A 15,039-nucleotide genomic window follows, 5' to 3' on the forward strand; every position below is an offset into this window, starting at 1 on the left:
TTCTAAGCTGCTGTGCGTCCTTTATTCCTGTACCCCGGTCTTTTACCCCACCCCCTATTCTGGAGAGCAATCTGATCTGATCAACACACGAGCGTTTGTACAAAGAGGGCCGCCCACAACCCTGATGTCGGTAAGTGGCACACGTACCTTTCTATGCACCGAGACGAAAAAGAGAATATGGATGCATGTTGGGCAGTAATGCTAAAAACGATGCTCGGGCTCTTGTGGTGAATCAGGTCCACATTAGTAACAGGAGGATGCCAGCATGGTGCAGTCTCGATGCTTCATAATCAAGGTCGATGTGAAGCGCAGCAGCAGGATAATGGGATGCTTTCAGATGGTTAAACCATTGGAATAAGGATATAGGGCGTCTGTGTCCTTTCTGGGTCTCCTTTATGTGAAGGAAAATCTATATCAGGCTGTTTTATCAACATGTAAAAGGGAGAAAACGCGGCGTGCACTGGAGGGGGGAGCCACAACAACAACCACCCCTGCAGGCTGCGGTACCAGTGGAAGACGTGGCTTTACAAAAATACCACACAAAAAAAACAATAACGTCAAGGGCATTGCAGTTACAGGGACCCCCATCACATAGTTTCATTTCTGATCAGTAATGAGCCTCATTGTTTTAATTGGTAGTTCAGCACCACGGAGAGGTCAGGATTAGGTGTGTGCGCAGTGATTAAGGGGAGGTGTTCATGCGTTTGATGCCGTGATCCCAGTTGTAATAAAATCTGATCAACGCCACTTTGGCTAATTTCAATGTGTGGATTAGAATCAAGCATGCGACAAAAGCCTCAGTTCAAGCTGCGCAGGTTTGGAGTCTGATTCAGGGAGGATTGAGGTTCAGATGAGGGTGTGACTTGTTTATCCTGGCATCAATACAGGCAAAGTCCTGAGTGCTGAATAAATGATAATAGGGGCCAGAACCATTATAGCAAATACGATTCGTTTTTTCTTTACAGTTAAAGTCAAATTCCCCCAAATTGATGGACTCCATGCTTTAGGAAATGTCAACACGTCTAAAATCTGTGATAATATAACTACATGTGGTGTTTTTAAACCATTATTCGTGACGAATCTGTTATTGACATAATCGTTCACTAACTTAGTAGTCGATTAATCGTTAACTGTAATATTGGCATATAAACAGTATGAGACTTCAACAGTTTTATAATGTAGGGAATTTTTCTAAGTAGGAGTTTTTTGGGGTAAAATAACTTTTAGGCCAAACAAAAAAAACTAAAAGGATTTGGGGTTAGATAGTGTGTTAAGGTGATGTTATTACAACATAAAAACCATTTTGTTTATTCATGAAACGTTTGCTACCATAAGTAATTTCCTACTCAAATGAAGTTAATAAAGTGTAGACTAAGAAATTTCTCATTATTTTATATTTAAATCATATCTTTTAATTATGTTAAAATGCACTTGAAAAAGTGAGCAAGAGAGAAGGTTGTTCTGCGGTTTTTTATAAACCTAAAGCAAAATTTTAATGGATAAATGTTTATTTTATTTATGAAGGAGTATTAAACTGAACTCACACATTTATTACAGATTTATAGCATAAAGAGTGATAGGACTGTAACTAACTATTATTTTAATCAATTTAATGGCAATCAATCAATTAATCGGATAAATAAATGGCATATTCTGCATATTTTTTATTCAGTTACTAACATTTTTATATACACTTTTAAAAGAGACAAATAAAAAGTTATGTAGTTCCTTTTCAACATGAGAAAGTAAATATTTTACTACCTAAAATGTAATAACTTTTTTTTTTAAATGAATGTTTGATCATTTGAAGCAAAGGATGCATCTGCATCCAAATTAAAAATACTTCTAACATCTATATGTGAAAATTTCTGCTTGACTTACCATCAATACAGTTTAGGGTTAACCTGTTAATTAATTTTAGATAAACCGATTAAATGATTGGATAGCAAAAGTTGCTAATTTTTTATAGAATTTGAATCAGGTGATGCTAAAATAGCCACTTGAGTTTTTGGTAGAACATATTTACAGACAAATGTTTTGTTTTTTTCATCTTAAATGTAAAATGAATGTATATATTTTAACAATTTTCGCATAAGTACTGCTCTGACTGTGTTCCTGTAACAAATTGTCTTTTTTAGAGTCTGTATACACCATTTATGATTAATAAATTAGTTATTAAATTAGTTGATGATTATTGATGATTATTTACATAATCACGATTAATCTGATTAATCGTTTCAGCCATAAATTAATCCATCTTGTAATGGAAATGCATCCATGTCTTTTCACTGTCTGCAGGGTTTAGGGTAGTAAAGTCAAAGGGGCCGGTTATGGCTCATGGGAAAAAGCCGGGAAACATGTCCAAAGTCTTGGCCCCTGGTCCTCCGTCATGCCCCAGTGCCGGACCTCCAAAACCCAGTAAGGAGGACCAGTCTGTGACTGAGGAGACTCAGCGACCTCCCCGTTCTTCTAGGAACGACAACAATAACCAGCTGACTCCTGCCGCTCCTTCAAAGCACTTCTACATGAGCTGCGACCCGAGTCCGGAGGACCTGGACGACGCCTGCTCCGAGTACGACAACGTGGGCTCGGACGTCGAGCAAGACTACGACGAGGTTCTGCATTTGAACAGACAGGGAGCCATCAGCGTCAGATGCTACAACCAGCACGGACCTGAGGGTGCGCAGCAAGCCGAGGAGGGCAGTGAGGCTCCCACCGCTGACCAGATCACCCAGAAACCTCATCACAGCACCAAGAGATGCGAACGGCCTCACTCCGACAGAAAACCGTACCGAATGGGTCACCGCTTTAAGTCGCATTGTGCCCCCATTGCTGGAGATGAAGCAGAGGGGGGGATGAAAATAACTGAAGGAGACAGATTCTTTTTTAACGACGTCGATGATTTTGAAGAGGTGTTGGATGGAGCCAGATTCATAGAGGATTTAGAAGAGGCGGAGGTAAACGCTGAAAGGCCCGCCAGCTTCTATCAGGGCAATGAGAGTGAAAGGATTAAAAAGGAAAGGAATAGAGAAGATGAAACTCGCATCCAGAGAAATCATAACGTATCAGGAGTCGGTAAGAAGTCTGAGCCGTCCCAGAAGGGGAAAGAGCGACAGGTTAAAGGTCGAGGAAGAGGAGGAGTGGGAGGCGAAACGCAGCATGTTGTTTCTGGGATCAAAGCAGTGGCGAACAGCAGCACCGAGCAGAATCCAAAGACTTCATCCAAAAAGTCTGCAGTGAGGTCCAAGGATCGACCCAGTTCCAGCAAACACCATCATCCTCCTCCTCCAACGCGTCACGCTCAGTCGCCCTCCGACCCCCAGAGGGCCCTGCCTCACAGAGAGAGTCCCCCCGCTTCTGGACCGTCTGCTGACAACCCGGAGAACGAGTCCAGGCTGATCAAAGCCTCTCCAGGTCCGCAGCACCCAGCAGAACAGCAGAGAGAGTCCGCAGAGGAGAAACCGACGAGTTCTGAGAAACCCGAACAGGTCAGGAAGCCACACATTTCCCATCTCACTAGTTCTCACCTCAATGTTTTCCTCCAATCAGCAACTACTTCTCTGTAAAGAAAACATAATCAATCAATCAAGTTTCTCATTTCAGATAGCACACCATAAAAACATAAATAAAACATCCAATAACCAATAACAGACATTACATTTGATAAAATAGCACCATTAAAATCAATTGTGGTTGCCAGAATTTTACCATATAAGTATGGCAAAATCCATATTTATACAGGGAAATTCTGGCAACCACAGCTGCCGGTATTTTACCGTAAATTAGAGACAGGTTTTTTTTTTACAGTGTAAGGTAAAACAAGCAAGCGATTGCAGTTTTCTGTCCGAGTACTGATTACCAATCTTTAAAAGGTCTGACCTGCTGATTCTGATTATGTCTGATACCAGTTATTGTGTCTGAATTTTCTCTAAATATAGCAAGAAACTCGTTGAATTGGTAAGAGTGGGGTGACTATTGCAAATGTGCAGACATGACCTGGTGGGCCGGTCTGTCAATCAAACCTCTGTCACAGTCATTTTACTGTTTGGTTCCTAGAGTTGAGCAGTTATCACCACAAGGGGGCGCCTATTCCCTTTTCTTTTGTAGTAATCCTGTACTGAGTAAGAAGAACTCGCTTCCATGTTGTTTTAGAGAGGAGAAATATTGGTGATGCTGAGGTGGAGAGTGGTGCAAACTTTTACTTTTCTCATGTATGAGAAAATAATGTAAGTTCAGTGCCGTGGAGATCTGGCTTTACATGGACAAAGTGAAATAAAGTGAAAGTGTAGAATACTTAAACAGTACGCTCTGCTGATTAGAGTGTCTAAACACCGCTGCTAACTCCTTCTCCAACCTTAGCGATGGCTGCTATGCTAGCAGCTAGCATAACCTGCTGTGAATCCGTTAAAAACCTCAACAGAGTCAACGCCTGCAGAAGCGATCGTTTCTCAGTAGCCGAGGGTTCGGATACTGGGTAGAGGTTTTATCTTCAAAATCAAACATATAATCAACACTTCAGTAGTACAGCTTAGGTTAAAGCACACGTGTCAAACTCAAGGTACAGGGGCCAAATCCGGCCCGCCATAACTTTTCAAGCGGCCTCTAAAGAGACAGTTATGTGCCTAAATATACAAAGCATATTTTATTTGTATTATTGGGAAAATATTTCAGTTCTCATTTAATGCAGAGACATTAATCTATTCATTTTTTAAAAACATTGTAATCTACTTTTTGTTATAACCGACCCTTTGAGTACATTCATAATCATAAAATTGAGCTTGTCACTCCTTGTTTAAAGCATATTAATGTCTTAATAATGACATTAACTGAGAATCTGTGGGGGGAAAAAATAAAATTGATGTTGACAGGAAATAGCTGGTAAAACTCTGCAGACGTCTCGCACCTGTAACTCCAAGGTGCTTTTTATTTCTTTATTTTATAAAGTATCGATGCAGGATAGGAATTCTCTGTATGTTGTCCTTGTCACCTTCTCACCATGCTGCAGTTTTCTTCAGTAATCAGTTACAGTAATGTTTTTCTGAAACGTTGATGTTTGTGTTCGTTAGGATCAGGATGAGAAGCCAAGCACAGCCATGATGCCTGAGGAGGCGGCAGAGCAGCCGAAGCGGCCTCAATGTCCAGAGCCGGTCTCTGTAGAGGAAGACAACTCTCCCAAGGTGAAGATGAGTTTTATTGACAAATTAAAGACTTAATTCTTTATGTTTGCAAGTTTATGTCATTGTCATTTAAAAGAAAAAAAAAAAAAAGTACTTTTGAATAGAATTTAATTGCAATATTTTGTGGTATCAATATGGATTACGCTCTGACACTATTTATTACTCATTATTTGGGTAACTTTATGAAGCATTCATAGAACCACAAACACAAACATTGTTGTTGAAAAGCATTCCCATTTGAAATAGCCTTTTTCAGGACTTTAAAAAGTGTGATTTATATTTCTAAACTGAACTGTAAAAAAAAAAGTCTCTAATTTACAATAAAATACTGACAACTGTGGTTGCCAGAATTTTGCCTTAAAAATACGGTAAAATTCTGGCAACCACAGCTGCTGGTATTTTACCGTCAATTAGAAAAAAATTTTTACAGTGTGCATTTAATCATATTTTTAAATATTTAATATTTTTAGTATATACTAATATTTATTGATGCTTCCGTAAAAGCAATCAATCAACAATCAAATTTTATTTGTATAGCACATTTCAGCAGCAAGGTAATTTCAAAGTGCTTTACATAATTAAAAGAAAACAGCATGTGACAGTAAATAAAAGGTAAGAAAGAGCAAGAGATTTTGAAAAAAATATAAAAACATTAAAACCCCTTTTCAACCCGGGGGGACGACACCCGCACCCTGTCCTTATCTGGGACTCAAACCCGATATGGGACTTTAGTCAAAAACACCGTTTGACAAGGACTCCAACCTCTAGCAAACAGTGGAGAAAAATAACAATAATTTTTTTTTTTTTTTTTATTGATGTTTTTCTTTTTCAATAACTGAAATTTATAACAACAACAATAAATAAATCAAAGTTCTTAAGAAATTTTTCACAATAAATTCCCACCCCTACTTCTGAACACTGGTTTTACTACAGTTAATATTACATTTTGTTTTGTCTTTTCTGATTTATTTCATTTAAAAATCTGTCAACTTTTCTTATGTTTAACTTTTTTTTGGTGAAATCACAGGAAGGAGCTGCTTTTCCCAGTTTTGAGGATGGTAAATACGTCACATTATCTCTACATTTCTAAAAAAAAATTTCATTTAAATCTCTCCGGTACATGAAAGTGTGTTGAAATCGTTTTTTTGTTTTTTTTTAAATTGCGTGTGCCCTTTAGTCCCAGGTCCCTGCGAGCCGGAGGATCTCATCGACGGGATCATCTTCGCTGCTAACTACCTAGGATGCACTCAGGTGCTGTCCGATAAAAATCCGTCCAAGTCGGTGCGAATGTCGCAGGCCCATGAAGCCGTCAGCCGCATCAAGGTAATCAGCATTCAGCCAATAGCGTCTATTGATTCGGGGTTTTAACTGAACCGATACGCTCTGCTTTCATCAGCTTGTTTAAACAAGAGGGAGTCAGTTTTGGCAATAAGTCTCCATTTAGGGGAACGGAGCAGATTGAAAGTTTTTTAGAGCTTAAGTATGAAATTTTAAACCCTTGTTTTAGTAAGGACATGAAAGTAGTGTTTTTAAATTCAAAAAATTAAGTAGTAACAGAGGTGAGTGGGATACCCAAAAAAATTGTACTCCGGTGACAGTAGGACTACTTCGACATATTTTTACTCTAGTAGAAGTAAAAAGTAGCTGTACAAGAAATTAGTTTAAAAAGTATTTGATGCTACTCAGGTACTGAGTAACTGATCAAAACATCAATCCCTTAATATTTAAAAGAAATACATAATCAGAGGGACAACGTTATAAAATGATATAGAAAAGACAGAAATAAAAATAATTAATATAAATAACATAACTACAAAATAACAAACATTTTCTTTCAATATAAAACTGATGAAACTTGAATAAAAACTGCTGGTGTGTGTCGGTTCCTGATGAACTTTTGGTTGAAAAATGTTTGTTCTTCATTCAATGGGTAGAAAATCCAGAAATTTAACTGAAATAAGAGTAGAAACACTTCATAATAAAATTATTCAAGTGGAAATAAATAGTAAAAACACTGCTAAACGTATTTTTTTTCCATAGAGTTAATATAACGGACTAAATGTTGCTAGTTAATTCTCAACTTTGACAACAAATTGTGTATTTTTAAGATACTTTATTGTAACACTGTATTAGAAATCCAGTGGAATAATGAAGAATTTTATTTATTTAAGTAAAAATAAAAGTGTTCCTCATGACCAGTCACATTGTGATTAGTGGGATAACATGTTATTTTCTCAGAAACTCCTTTTTTAAATAGTTTATTAGTATTTTGTCCATGAGCCACACACTAGTAATTCAGAAATCCTAGCATTCTTTAACCATCTCTGGCTATAATCACAGATTTTATCACTTGTTTTGTAAATTCAGCTGTTTTTTAAATCATCTGTTATGACGACGAGCTTATTTTTGCTGCTGCATTGTTGTTGTGATTTGGACCAATTTTCTGCCGTATTAAGCCGAAACATCATAGTTAGTCTGACCTCTTTGTTTCGCTACATGAACAAGAATTAACCTTGAAAAAACATGTATGGGTACATCATTTTTGTGAATTCAGTTTTATCATTTGGTGATTTGCCAATGTTTTGCTAACCGTCTTCTTCAGATCAGAGTTTTGATAACATTTTTGCAGCTACAGCATAAAAGGGTTTCAAACTGCAACGTCAGTTTCTGTCTTTTCGCTTCCCAGAGCCAAGATGAAGACTCTCAGATGATGACTGAGGTCGACCTCTTCATCTCCACTAAGGCCGTCAAAGTACTGAATGCTGACACACAGGTCAGTAACTCTATTTGTGCAGATTCAGCTCAGTTTGATTCAAAAGCCTAAGGAGATAGGTTCATATCTCCAGTAGCAGTCAGTGTTGCAACCAATCCGAAGAGGTCTCTGACTGAAGTTGACAGGAAATTTGATGTATTTCTGTGTCAGTCACCTTAAACATCCTGGTTATTTCCTCTGCCTCCAGGAGACGATGATGGACAGTGCCTTGCGGACCATATCCTACATCGCCGACATCGGCAGCATCGTGGTTCTGATGGCACGGAGACGCATGTCCCAGGCTTCATCAGAGGATTTCTCTGAATCGTCTGACTCTGCCAGCGAAGGGAAAACTCAGTACAGAATGATCTGCTACGTCTTCGAGTCAGAAGATGTAAGTACTGCTTACACCTCAAACGTTTTCAGATTTTGTCAACAGACTTGTGCTTAAATGTGAAGGAATGGGATTTGTAGGTCAGGGTTCAAGAATCTGATGTTTTCAGTGGTTGAAAAGTGCTTGATTCCTGTATAAAGTCTTTATAAGTGCTTCATATTCACTCTGCACCGTTTTGTAATAAAGTTCAACCATCCATCCATCCATCCATCCATCCATTTTCTTCCGCTTATCCGGGGTCGGGTCGCGGGGGCAGCAGCTTCAGAAGGGAGGCCCAGACTTCCCTCTCCCCAGCCACTTCTTCCAGCTCCTCCGGGGGAATCCCAAGGCGTTCCCAGGCCAGCCGAGAGACGTAATCCCTCCAGCGTGTCCTGGGTCTTCCCCGAGGCCTCCTCCTGGTGGCACGTGCCTGGAACACCTCACCAGGGAGGCGTCCAGGAGGCATCCTTACCAGATGCCCGAGCCACCTCAACTGGCTCCTCTCAACGTGGAGGAGCAGCGGCTCTACTCTGAGTCCCTCCCGGATGACCGAGCTTCTCACCCTATCTCTAAGGGAGAGCCCAGCCACCCTGCGGAGGAAACCCATTTCGGCCGCTTGTACCCGTGATCTCAACCTAAAGTTCAACCTAACATTTAATTAAAGGCCTAAATTTGGAAAATATTATTTACAATTGAAACCAGATATTTTTTTACACCTAATAAAAAGATAGTTTTTTTTTCTGGTTGTGTGAAATAAAATCAGACTTTTTGTTTTGTTTGTTTTAGTTCAATTAGAATTACCAAAATTATCTTTATTTGCTAAATGCCAGAAAACTTAGTGAGAACATTTTTAGAACATTTTTAAATAACCTTCTTTGTATATTTTATTTCAGCACCTAATTTCAGCAGGGAGGTAATTTACATTAATACAATTTGTTTGGATTGTTTTAATGTAATGAATATTTATTATTCCTAATTGATTTGTATAATTCAAATAAATACATTAAACAATGTTTTTGAAATTGGGGGATTTTTTTTGTTAAAATAGTGTTTTATTCAGGTGTATGGACATATTTCAAAACATAAAATTTTATTATATTTTATTTTACTTTGTCCCTGTTATAAAGAGTAATGGATGTAATATAATAGTGAATTGAAATTGTCTTTTTAAATTTACTTTATTTGTATTGTAAGGTTTGAAAATGTACCTTGAAAATGCTTGAAAAGTGAATGAAACAAGTTCTGGTGCTTCCAATTTACAGTTATGAATCAAATTAAAATACTTCAAAGCTTGTGATTTAAACATAATGCAAGAACATTACAAAAGAATAACGGCCATGTCTTTTATTTTAGATATTTATGGCATGTTTTCTCTGCTTCTGTCAGCCGGGATCATTTTCTTACGGTCTCATTTTCCCATAACTCCCTTTTCCACAGGCGCAGCTGATTGCGCAGTCCATCGGTCAGGCTTTCAGCGTGGCCTACCGGGAATTCCTGCGAGCCAACGGCATCAACCCGACCGACCTGAGCCACAAACAGTACAGTGACATCATCAACTCCCAGGAAATGTACCATGACGACCTGGTCCACTTCTCAAACTCAGAGAACCGTAAAGAGGTGAGGCGTTCCTGAGTTTCCCAACACAAATGAGGCACCTTTTCAAGTCTAACAAGATTGGTGCCAAACGTTTGTGTAGCAAAAAATATCTTCGTTTGTGGCGCTACCATTTTAAAGATATTAATAAATATTCCCAGAGGTCAGGAAAGGTCATTCACCTTCTTCAAATCAGACAAAATTGGTGTGTGTTTTTTTGGTTGTTGTTTGAACATAGTATCTTCAAAACAAGAGCAGAACAAGCAAAATAATATTTCTGCATAAATGTATCACAAATGTTTGATACCAATTTTGTTTGATTTCATAAATATGGGGGGTCTGGTTCACCTTTTAACCTTTAAACTGTCATTAATATCTTCAAAACAAAAGCAGCACAAATAAAAATTGTTGCTGCACAAACGTATCACAGTTGATTGACACCAATTTTGTATGATTTTGTGAATGTTGGGTGGAGGAGTTGACCTCTGATGACCTCTGGAAGCCTCTTTAAAATGATAGTGGCAAAAACAAAAGTTTTTGCTGCACAAACGCAGCACAAATGTTTGTCATCATTTTTGTTTGATTTCGTAATTGTGGGGGATCTGGTTGACATTTTGATCTTTTATAGACTTTTATTCATATTTCAAAGAAAAAGCAGCACAAACAAAAAAAATTGCTGCACAAACAAAAAAAAAATGCTGCACAAACATTTGACACAAATTTTGTTTGATTGCCGAAATGTTCGAGATCTTAGCTGGTCTTTTTTCTACCTTTAAAATTTAATATCTGCAAAGAAAAAGCAGCACAAACAAATTTTTGATGCACAGTTGATTGACACCAATTTTGTTTGACATGTGGGGAGGTTTGGTGACCTTTTAACTTTCTTTAATATCTTCAAAGAAGAAGCAGCACAAAACAACGTTTGACACCATTTTGTTAGATTTGAAGAAGGTGGAGGGGCCAGCTCCTCTCCGGTCTTCATATTTGCTCTTTAATCCGCGCTCCAGCTGCATGTGGAGAAGCAGAAAGGCGAGAGCCTCGGCGTGGTGATAGTGGAGTCCGGCTGGGGCTCCATTCTGCCCACCGTTATCCTGGCCAGCATGCTGAACAGCGGCCCCGCAGCGCGGTCCGGAAAACTCAGTGTGGGAGACCAGATCATGTCCATTAATGACACAAGTCTGGTGGGACTGCCACTGGCCACCTGTCAGAGCATCATTAAGGTAAGAAAATCAGTCCTGGCCACTTTACCGTGACTTAAAGGTAGAATCTACACTGCAAAATTCACATTTTACAAGTTATTATGCTTCCATTTGGGCCTCAACTGCTTTTAAGAACAATCCAAGTGCTTAAAGAAATCACCCAGCTGTTTTTTGGTGTCTGGAAAATGAGCAGTTCCAAAAACTTCACTGCCTTTTCATGGAATATTAAGCATATGTTAAAATATGCAAATAAATAAATAATTTAATTCCTTCTTTAAATAAGAAAATAAACATTTTACTGCCTAAAATGCAACAACATAGCATTCCTTTAGTGAATTTGAACCAGGTGAAGCTAAAACTCTGACACTTGAGGAGTTTTGGCTAAAACATATTTACAGACGAGGGTGTTTTTATTTTAAATACAAACTGTTCACATGTTTTGAACAGTTTTGGCTTAATTGCAACTCCTAATATGCTGGGGGGGAGGGGGGTTTAGGAAATGGATTTTCTACAGTCTTCATTCTCCAGTTTGTGATTAATTGATTCCTAATTAGTTGACGAGTATTTTAATAATCACGATTAATTCGATTAATCGTTTCAGCCCTACAGTAGACCACCAAGGACTGGTTGACATCTAAGAAATCTACATTGCAGGGCCTAGTCAAAGTCCAGATCTTAGTTACCTTTGTAACAGTTTCAATAAACTTCTTCCAGGGTTTGAAGAATCAGGTGAAAGTGAAGCTGAGCATCGTAAGCTGCCCTCCTGTTACGACCGTCCTCATAAAGAGACCGGACCTCAAGTATCAGCTCGGCTTCAGCGTTCAGAACGGCATCGTGAGTAAAACCCCAACAATAAAATTCTCCAAACCTGAATAAGGCTACGTTCACACTGCAGCCTGAAGTGACCCAAATTTGTTTTTGATTTTTTTTGTTTTGTTTTTTGGCGTGGTCGTCCACATTACCAAATTTTATCCCACTTGTATGCGATCGCCCTTGTGAACTGCAAACGACCTGAAAGTGTCCCGTGTGCGCAGTAGAGGGCGAAATAACGTCACACATAGAGAGCGTGTTGCCAACCGCCATAAAAAAAGTAGTAGAAGAAGAAGTAAACAAAGATGCTAACAGTGGAGCTTGTAATTTTAAAGTTGTTATCCGACCGGAGCAGCACATTAACAACTTAATCCTCATTATCGTCCGCTATGGTTGTTGTTGTTTTTCGTTTTTTTTTTCTTTTTATCAATCTTTGAAACATTGACATTTTACACAAACATAAGAAAATAAAAAAATATATATAAAAATAAAATATACCAGGTGGGATTTTAAACATACAGTGACAAGAAAATCATCTGGAGAGAATTACAAGATAGTAAATTTATGTACTAAATTTACAGTTTTCATAGCTTTTGGATTATTAGAAGACATAGTGAGATAATTGGACATATTCAATTTGTTAATAAAGATCGAGAATAAAGGTTTGTTTTTGCTGAACTTGCTTTTATGTATAAAGAATTTAGCAAGAAGTTTTAATGAGGTTGATAACAAAAAAAGAATCGCAGTTCTTCTGGTCGAAAGCAGTAAAGCCAAGAATAACAGTTTCAAAACTGAGAGTTTGTGGGAAAATAGTGAGTATCAGGTTCATGATATCGTCCCAGAGTTTTTTGGTGTCACAGCTCCAAAACAAATGATTCATGTCTTCAGTCTGAGTGGTACAGAAAGAGCACAAGTCTGCTATGGTTGTTGTTTCTGCGCGTATCAGAACGCAGGACGTTTGTCGAGCATCAATGACGTTCACGTCGGAAGAACGTGACCAGATATGTATCGTATTAAGTATTAAGTTGCATTCGAAAAATCTGTGATGTTCAGACTGTCAAGAAAAAAAATCAGATACCGGTCGCATTAAGGCTTATTAATTGGATTTGGGACTCTTAAGTCTGCAGTGTGAATGGGGTGAGTCTCCTACGTATTCGGTGTGTTTTGGTCAGATCTGCAGTCTGATGCGAGGCGGGATTGCCGAGCGAGGCGGCGTCCGGGTCGGGCACAGAATCATCGAAATAAACGGGCAGAGTGTTGTTGCCATGGCGCACGAGAAGATTGTTCAAACTCTGTCTGTCTCCGTGGGTGAGGTAAGACATCGTTGGGCTGCAGAGCTGCAATTTTCAATGATTACTGAGCCGTACAAATGAAATGACGCATTTCAGAGATCCTCTCACACGTGGATCGCTTTAAATGCATGAAGTGCAACATGCAGATACTATGTCAGGGATTTCCCAAATGCAGACACGAGGAAGGAAGCATTTCTAGACAAAAGGTATTCAATATATAAATACTTGATTAATAAAGAATATATTGTACAAGACGTTTTGTTTAATGTTTTATTCAGAAATTGATTAAATAAAGTGCAAACAAATGCTAGTTATCTGAACTGTAAGTAACAATTAACAATACCTTAAAAAATGTAGTGTACTTTCATGACTGTAAACATGTGATTGGACTATAACTTACATAATGTAAACTTCTCTGTCTGATAAATACTGCCCTCTAGTGTTTTCTCGTTGTTGTTACACTTTAAATTCCTAGCTTAGGAACAGGTAGCTCTCCAGCTTCTTCTTATAACCACAGATGTTATTGAATTTCTTTCGGGTTTTATGTAACAGATAAACACAAAGGCTTGTAAACTAATGAAAACATTTGTGCATTTCTATTCAACGTTAATCCAGCATAAGTGGTGGCTGGAGTTTGCAGTTTTTGTTTTTCAAACACCAAATCACATTTCCCCCACATATTTTCTTCACCACCTCTTAAGTTTTTTGGTTACTTTAAATTGGACTTGAATTCCTTTTCTGTTATTGAACAATCATCTGTGAGATGTTTGCTTTCAACTGTCAGCTGTTTTCCTTCATGACGGTTTTTATTAATTATTCTCAAACATCTAGCAAAACCTTTCCAAAGAAAAAAAATGCTGTAAAATCAGTCGTTCAAGACATTTTTCTGATTTTCAACTAACATAATGACAAAGGCATGATATTGCATATAATGAAGACTTTTGTCATCCAATCTTTGGGAGAACTTATTGATGTAAAGTGGAGCGTTGAGGGCCACATAGAAAGCTACGGCGGGCCACGTTTGGCCCCTGGGGCCTTGAGTTTGACACATGTGGACCAGAGGTTCAAATCTTCATGAATTGCTTTGTTAAACTACCTGCAGAACGGCTCCTCGTCATCGTTTCTCTCTTTGCTCCAGATCAACATGAAGACGATGCCTGCTGTGATGTTCAGACTCCTGACGGGTCAAGAGACGCCGGTCTACATATAGAAATCCTGCACGGATCGATCCTCTGCAGCTCTGGACGAAGGGAATTTATTTTTCTACCATTTTAAATTGTTTTTGCTTCTTGTTGCAATGCTGTAAAGAACATCGTTTCCAGGTCTTATCTTGAATTACGTCATCATAATGGCCTTATAATGTGAATACCGTCTGTAGTACTGTACGTGAGGTAATGGTGTCAAAGAAAAGTAGCTTTATGGTCATGATTATTTTCTTATGAAGAGATAAATTAGCACATTTATTTTTTATTTAGTCATTTTTATAATGCATATGGGGTTCAAAAATGTACTTATACTGTAAATACTTTGGGTTGGCTTTGTTGGGAAGGCCATAACTACTCCTGCAAAAACACAGTATGCATGTGATTGTGGAAAAATAACAGACCAGGGATTCAGTCTCGATCTGACATCGTAATCTATTACAGTAAGTATTAAAAGTCGACAAAAATATGATGTACAAAGGCACCGAACTCTGCATTACGGCGATGCTGAAGGCCAAAGACACACCTCTTGTTTAAGGAGATTCAACAACACTTTGAGTGACAGAGAGTACAAGAATGTATCAATATACTCATTACTGGATGAATGTAATGAAGAAAAAAATACAATTTCTCTCCTAAAC

The 15,039-nt window shown here is 38.3% G+C and overlaps 1 protein-coding gene across 1 annotated transcript; it reads left to right on the top strand.

Moving 5' to 3' along the window:
* The first annotated feature begins 34 nt into the window (after positions 1-34).
* apba2a (amyloid beta (A4) precursor protein-binding, family A, member 2a) lies at positions 35-15,038 on the top strand. The gene is made up of 12 exons (XM_008412005.3): positions 35-130; positions 2,299-3,488; positions 5,067-5,177; positions 6,205-6,235; positions 6,355-6,500; positions 7,864-7,950; positions 8,138-8,323; positions 9,740-9,919; positions 10,903-11,115; positions 11,809-11,928; positions 13,077-13,217; positions 14,335-15,038. The coding sequence occupies exons 2-12, from the start codon at positions 2,331-2,333 to the stop codon at positions 14,404-14,406; spliced, it is 2,445 nt and encodes an 814-aa protein (XP_008410227.1). The 5' UTR covers positions 35-130; positions 2,299-2,330; the 3' UTR covers positions 14,407-15,038.
* The last annotated feature ends 1 nt before the right edge of the window (position 15,039 follows it).

Source organism: Poecilia reticulata, chromosome 6 (genome assembly GCF_904066995.2).
Source record: "Poecilia reticulata chromosome 6, P_reticulata-male-v2, whole genome shotgun sequence".
Taxonomy (NCBI): domain Eukaryota; kingdom Metazoa; phylum Chordata; class Actinopteri; order Cyprinodontiformes; family Poeciliidae; genus Poecilia; species Poecilia reticulata.